This window comes from Eschscholzia californica, unplaced genomic scaffold, assembly GCF_041429995.1.
Source record: "Eschscholzia californica isolate CP2 unplaced genomic scaffold, dmEscCali1.0.p SCAF_6, whole genome shotgun sequence".
Taxonomy (NCBI): Eukaryota; Viridiplantae; Streptophyta; class Magnoliopsida; order Ranunculales; family Papaveraceae; genus Eschscholzia; species Eschscholzia californica.
In genome coordinates this window covers 1280083-1287189 of record NW_028238483.1, presented here as the reverse complement: position 1 = coordinate 1287189, position 7107 = coordinate 1280083, and the positions used below count along the sequence as shown (strand labels likewise).

The 7107-nt window shown below is 35.4% G+C and overlaps 1 protein-coding gene across 4 annotated transcripts; it reads left to right on the top strand.

The window, feature by feature from the left end:
• The first annotated feature begins 1655 nt into the window (after positions 1 to 1655).
• LOC147530723 (uncharacterized) lies at positions 1656 to 5376 on the top strand. 4 transcript variants are annotated; one of them, XM_086649158.1, is made up of 7 exons: positions 1656 to 1761; positions 2397 to 2751; positions 3023 to 3073; positions 3161 to 3294; positions 3477 to 3568; positions 3659 to 3877; positions 5179 to 5376. In XM_086649158.1, the coding sequence occupies exons 2-6, from the start codon at positions 2467 to 2469 to the stop codon at positions 3838 to 3840; spliced, it is 744 nt and encodes a 247-aa protein (XP_086505284.1). In that variant the 5' UTR covers positions 1656 to 1761; positions 2397 to 2466; the 3' UTR covers positions 3841 to 3877; positions 5179 to 5376. The 4 variants fall into 4 exon arrangements, with proteins under 4 accessions (XP_086505284.1, XP_086505287.1, XP_086505283.1 ...); XM_086649161.1 differs by having other exon boundaries at positions 1717 to 1761; positions 3670 to 3877; XM_086649157.1 differs by lacking the exon at positions 1656 to 1761 and having other exon boundaries at positions 2342 to 2751.
• The last annotated feature ends 1731 nt before the right edge of the window (positions 5377 to 7107 follow it).

Sequence of the window (7107 nt, the reverse complement as noted above, 5' to 3'; positions counted from 1 at the left end):
TCTAAACTAATTTTCTTCTCCCCCTCTAATTTTTTTCTGAAAATTCTTCCTCTCACTCTCCCTCTCTCTCTCTCTCTCTTTCTTTAAACTAATCTTCCGAAGTTTATTATCTTCTTCCTCTTTCTAAAAGTTTATCAACTTCTAATATCTCTCTCTCTAAATTTTTTTTCTGTAAATTCCTTCTTCCTTATTTATAAATCGATAATATTATTGCCTGAACTATCTTTTTGAAAGATTATCAACTTATGAAAAATCTACCAAAACTGAAAAATGATTTTAAAGAGAAAGAAATCTATTGAGATTGGAGAGAGAAATCTGAAAATAAAAAAAGAAAGAAATAAATTTGGAAAGTTGGAGAGAAAAAATTCAAAAGTGGTTCACAGTTAGAAAGAAATATAAAAAACATAAAAATAAATAAATCTGGAAAGATTTGGAAACAAAATAAATAAATAAAAGAAATTGGTTCAAAGTTGGAAACAAATTTTCCTATACTTTCTTTCCAAAAAGTGTCTAGTACATAACCAAATTGCCAGTACATACAACAATTCCCGGTACACAAGAAAATTTCCAGTACAAAAAGGGTCTAGTACATAACCAAATGACTGGTACATAAAACAATCCCCGATACACAAGAAAATTCCCAATACAAAAGTGTCTCGTACATAACCAAATGGCCAGTACATAAAACAGTTTCCGGTACACAAAAAAATTCCCACTACAAAAGTGTCTAGTACATAACCAAATGGCTAGTACATAACCAAATGGCTAGTACATAATACAATTTCCGGTCCACAAGGAAAATTTCAATACAAAATTGTTTAGTACATAACCAATGGCCAGTACATAAAACAGTTCCCGGTACACAAGAAGATTCCCAGTACAAAAGTGTCTAGTACATAACCAAGTGTCCAGTAAATAAAAAAATGTACAGTACAAAAAAAAATGTCGTGTAAATTTTCCTTGAAAATAATTTACGTTTTGGAAGGAATGTCCTATAATTGTCCATCATATAAGGAGAGAATGTTTGAGAGAAGGAAAGAAGTTAAGCTTGGAGAGAGATAATATGTTTAAAAAGAAGAAAAATATAAAGAGAATTAAATCGATGGGAAACTACCCAAAAATAAATGGAAACAAATCAATGAAAAACTACCAAAAATGAGGAAAATATAAATTTAAAAAGTAGAAAATCTGGAGAAAAAAATGAAAAGAGAAAGAAATCTATTAAAATTTGAATGAGAAACAAATGACAAGTTTATAAAGAAAAATCTGGAAATAGAATTAAGGAGAAAATATGAATTGAAGAGAGGAAAAAAAAAAACAGAAAAGTAATTATAAAGAGAGAGAAATCTGTTGAAATTGGAGAGAGAAATATGTGTGGGAGAAAATAAAAAAGAAATAAGAAATAAATCTGAAAAAAATGAAAATGGCAAGTTGGCAAATTTTGTAAATCGTGGAGAGTACAAGACTTAATGGGTGGTGCGTTAGATTATTTTTCGAAAAATTTCGCGTTTTCCGAGAAAATTTCGATAGCACTTCCGTAATTTGCGAGAAAGATAAGGGCGTTATTGATTTTTCCCGTGCTCTTCTGACGCTTTGGACCTGCCTTCAATTTTTCGCCAACTTTAAACTGGGTTTATATTTTTGGGCCAAATTTTGGACTATTCGTCTAAAACCTCATACATTTATACCTTGGGAGTGCAAAACCTTAATTTCATACATAAGCTATGCAACAAGGCCACTGAAATCTTTTCAATTTTCTTGGTATTATAGAGAGTGCGGGGACACAACTCTGCAGCCCGACCTGTATGTTTTTTTTTGTTGAACTAGCTTTCATAGATTAAATAACAACGTTATTACAATATTTATTAACTAAAATATAAGGTACATTCTTCCACTCTTTGCTCGCATTTTTCTTCCTTGCCCATTTAGCTAATCTGTCTGCGCTGGAATTGAGTTCTCTTTTCGTATACTTGAATTTCACCACTTCGAATTCTTTTCTGCTTTCTCGAATTCTCTGGATGTGGATTAAAGATTGCCAGTGTAACGTGTGATGTTTATTGTGAAGATGTTTGATGAGATTGATGTTGTCGCTTTCTACAATTATATTCTTGAGTTGATTAGCTTTCGCCCATTCGAGGCCGAGTAAGATTGCCATCGCCTCTCCTTCTTCACTGTTTCTGGCTCTAGTGGATTTTACTTTCGCTTCTATGAATTTCGATTCTGCATTGTGAACAATCAAGCTAATTCCCACATTGGATGTTATATTAGTAAAAGATACATCAACATTCCAGAACTATCTTGTACTCTGATTGTTTCTACAGTAAACTTCTATATCCAAAAAGAAAAAGAAAAAAGAAGAAAGAAAGGGCATATCCGTGTAAACTTCTTCCCTACAGAAAATTGGTCCCCTAAAACTGAGAAGGGAAACGAGAGGGAAGAAATTTAACCCTTCACTCCATCATCCAAATGCTATCTTCAGTCAAATTGCAGGTTCTAAATCCTGCAACAACAACATTTATTCTTCCCAAAAATCAAATCAATAAAAGTTCATCAATTTTCTTCTCTCAAAATCGAATATCATTTCCGCCATCAAACACTTCACTACGACTCAAACTTCATGAATCATCATCATTAGCAGCTATTTCTCCTTCCCTATTCACCTCTTCTGTCGGATCTCCATCATCTACTCCTCCACTCCAATTTAGCATCAGCAATCGCCAACTCTTCATTTTAAACGCCATTGCTTGCGTGGTAAATTTCTATCTATTCAATTAGGTTTTATCATTTCAATTTGCTACTTCAAGTTAATTTGACTAATTCTTTAAAAATTTGTCATTTCATACTCATTAGGGTTTCTATATCTACTTAATTCTTGAATTTTTTTTTTTGCTATCTGAACTCATTTGTCAGTTTTGTTCTTTATCATCAATTAGGTTTCTGATTTGTTTATGATGTTGATATTAATATTAGCATTTTCGTGTAAATTTTAGTGCTTGTCTGATAAGCTTTTATACTCGAACAGGCAGCAATTTCTACGTGCTGGCTGTTTTTCTCTGCGATACCAACCCTTCTCGTCTGTAATCTCTTACTCCCCTTTACCATTATCATGTAAATTTTAGTTCGTCAAGATATTAATTTCGCTCTTGATGTGGGATTGAAGGCTTTCAAAAGAGCTGCAGAGTCGCTAGAGAAGCTACTCGATGATACAAGAGAGGAACTTCCGGATACAATGGCTGCTGTCCGACTATCTGGCATGGAGATCAGTGACCTAACTATGGAGCTTAGTGATCTCGGGTACATATCGCAAACATAATCTATACTTTTGTGCTTCAAAATACTCGAAAATAAGGGTTACACGCCTTTTTCCCGAGCTTCCTGGATTACCCTTTTCTATATCGGACTTTATCCATGGATAAGCTCTTGTTACCCACTAGCCTTATAAATGTGTTTCGTGGGCCCTTCTCTTTTTCTCTCAGACAGGATATAACTCAAGGTGTTAGACGTTCCACTAGAGTTGTTCGTGTTGCAGAGGATAAACTACGGAGCTTGACTAACATAAAACCAACTGGTTAGCATATCTTCTATATCCGATTCTTTCTTCGTCAAACTGTCTTGGATGGAGTTGGGTGGTTGGTTTTACTTCAATTTACTTGAATAGCATTGGTGCAGGAGCAAGCAAGTCCAGAGACGAAGGAGATGGAACCAATGTTAGCTAGAAGTGCAAGATGCATGAGAGAGGGAATTGTGAAGGGGCGGGCACTCTTGCAAATGTTCTTTAGCATTACGCAGTTTTCTAGGATGGCTTTGAATTACTTGACTGCTCGAGGAAAGAAACCATGAACAAGTCAAAAGGCACATCTTCTTTACGTGTTTCATGGTAAGTCTACATTTTTTCCTCATATCGAGTTAAGTTGAAGGATGCATTTTCATCATTTACTGAATATTTGCAGATAATAGTGGTATATATTTCTTTCTGAGTTTTTCTTCTTGGTGATTTACTGAGTTTGGCAGAGGTTTCATACTTAAGAACAGAAATTGAGCCGACACTCTTACTAGATATGGTTGTAGATGGATAATGAGATCATCATTTGATTAGTATCAGAATTAGACGATCCAATGTAACCTTGACCTGATTGTGTTGTATCTCTGAAGTAATCTCTAATATTAATGAGTGACAACATCGGATTTTTGTGCTTTGAAAATCATTGTAAATATTTTGTATGTTCCAAGTAGTTTGATTGGAGACCTTGCTTCCATATCTCGGTGTTATTGTTTTAATAGGGTATCTACCGTGGCAATCTGTCAGATATACATTATAATGTGGTAGAAAGACACGAGTTTAAATAGTGTATTGACACAAAATAGTCAACTTGGTCATTGGACACCAAAGCCAGGCCTTTGAACCTATGTAGTTGGTCTCGGCCTAGAATCTCGGGTCTCCGCTCGGTCTCGACCCTCTCTCGAGACGAGACTCGGCCGAGACACCGAGTTAGGGTTTGGACGAGAATCTCGGGAGTCTCGGCCGAGACGGACCGAGACCGAGCATCTTTTAATTTTTGGGACTTTTTTTTTGAAAGTTTAAATCCTAATTGTTAAATACTACTATTTATCACCTTCTTAACTACTTATTATATTCCCAATCAATCTAAGATAAGTAGCAATAATATCCTATAGATATTTTAGGTCTTTTGTCTTATAGAAACTTTAAAAATTCTATAGAAACTTTGAATACTTATAAAGTACGAGCTTCGTTATTTACTTATTTCATTGAAGTGAACTATGATAAGATTTGTATATTATGAACGATTGAAGTAGTTTAATGTTTAAAGTCCGGAGAATTATGAGGTAATGAAGAGTTAGGTAATTAAACTTATTATTTAGTACTTATTAGCTATACATGTCATCTCGGCTGAGTTTCTCTTTAGCTATACACAAAATAGTCTGTTGACCGCCTGTAAAGGCAGATAGACCACATAGATATCATTCATTTGTCATTTTATAGAGGTTATAAAGGTGGAAATCTGTTCTTCCCCATGAAACCAAATAAAACTAGTGGCTCCCCTCATTTTTAACTTTCAAATCTCATTTTCTTTCCTCGTGATTCTGTATATCAGTGTATGCCAAAACAGAAGAAGAAAGAGGTTAGTTTTACTTATTTCATGTATTCTATATCCGCAGCTGTAGTTACTGGATTGTAGAAGCTGGTAGAGACGGAATTGCAGTAGCAGAATATGACAGTAAGTCCGGCAACCTCTTACAATTTTCCATGTTACAGTTAATTGGCACTTCAAAAGCTGTTCTATTATGTATGATGGATAGCAATGTATTTCTGTAAATCACTTCTATGATTAAATGATGATACCGTAGTTTCTTTTATATTTTCATCTTCCGAAGTAATGAAACCCCTAATATGAACAAATGGTGGTCCCAACGAGCATCTACATACATAACGAGTATCTGAACCTGTTAGAAGTTCAGAACCCATCTAAGATTAAGCAACCCCGACTAGTCTAGCAATAGTTCGGCAAGAGACAAAATAAGATCACGGTTGTATATAGGCTATATTATGGATGGATTAGCGACTCAATAAATATAGCAGCACTTGATGTTCTGTTTGTAGCTTGGCATTTAAATCTTGACTAAATAGTCAGTCCGAGATGGACGAAATGGAGTCTGATGACCTAGTAAATAATAGGGTTATTCTCGATGACCCCGGCCCCTAGTTTATGACCAGTTTTCCCTCATCTTTAGGAAAATACCTAGATGATATCTTCTGTCTTTCTCTCTCTTAAACTTTCATATGCATCCTCATCTTCAACAGAAACATTTTGATGTAGGACAGAAATGGAAGTTGGAAATAAGGAAGAAAATAGCTTGATTATATTATAGATATAAGAAATAACGCACTAGTATCACACCAGTACAAACTAGGAATCACTCCTAGAGCCCTTAGGCATCACACCTTTGGGGTATTTGCATCACACAAACACATAAAGCTTAACTAGCTGCTGGAATACTCTCTGTCTGTCTCAAACAGCAGAATTACATGCCTTATATAGGCCTAAAACCCACCTTTGCCATCTTTACTTGTAGACTATTGAACTTCTAAACTCCTAGAGCACTAAAAGACATTATAAAGGACATTTAAGACATTAAAGAGACACTAAAAGGCATTAATCATTGAACAAGGTGGAACCATTTTGGATTAGGCCCACATTATTCAAGATTCCAAGTGGGCCCTTCATCTAAGACATGCCAAATCAGAATTTGGGCCTTAGAATCTTTCTTTTGACGCCTCCGATACACCTTTTGTGGTTGTTGCTGCCATTCATCTCTATCACATTTTATTTCAAGAATTTATTTATTTCTCGCTATTCTTTCTCTCATCTTTATCTTTTCCCTAACTAATCTCCATTTCTAACCCTCAAACTCTAAAATGTCTCTCCCTTCCCTCCCTCTTATCAACATCATCATGTGTCATCAAGGGAGGAAATTGGCTGATAGTGCTCTACTTCATGTCCATAGCTTGAAATTGTCTGTGAATCCCAAGCACCATTTCTAATGGACCCATAATCATCTACATATCTAATCACTCTTGAAATTGAGTAAGATAGTGGATTTGCTTGGAACTGAACCTTGTTTCATTAAGTTGAACATTCTGATTAACTGTTGTAAATTGAATCAGTTGATTATGGGTTTTGTTTCTTGGGTAAAATTTGTAGTAAATTGAATCAAGTTGATTATGGGTTTGTTTGTCGGGTAAAATTTTGGAGAGGAGCTACGATCCTGTCCGATTTACTTTTCGTACTTTGCTTGAGGGTTTCTGCAATAAAACTCCGGGTTAATTCCGTTTTGGCCCCAATAAGTGTCTGGCAGTTCGTTTTGGTCCCAAGGGCCAAATTTTTGACGAAATTATCCTCGGAGGCCAAAATAGAATTATTTCTGAAAAAGGGTAAAAACAAAAAAAAATCACATCACACCTTTCTTTGTCATCCACTTCACCTTATCTCTCCTCCATTACACCACCTCCTCTCCACCTCACCCTTCTTCTCCGGCGAAAGGTTGCCGGCCGGAATAAAAAATTCCGGCTGGCCACCTTTCGGTGGC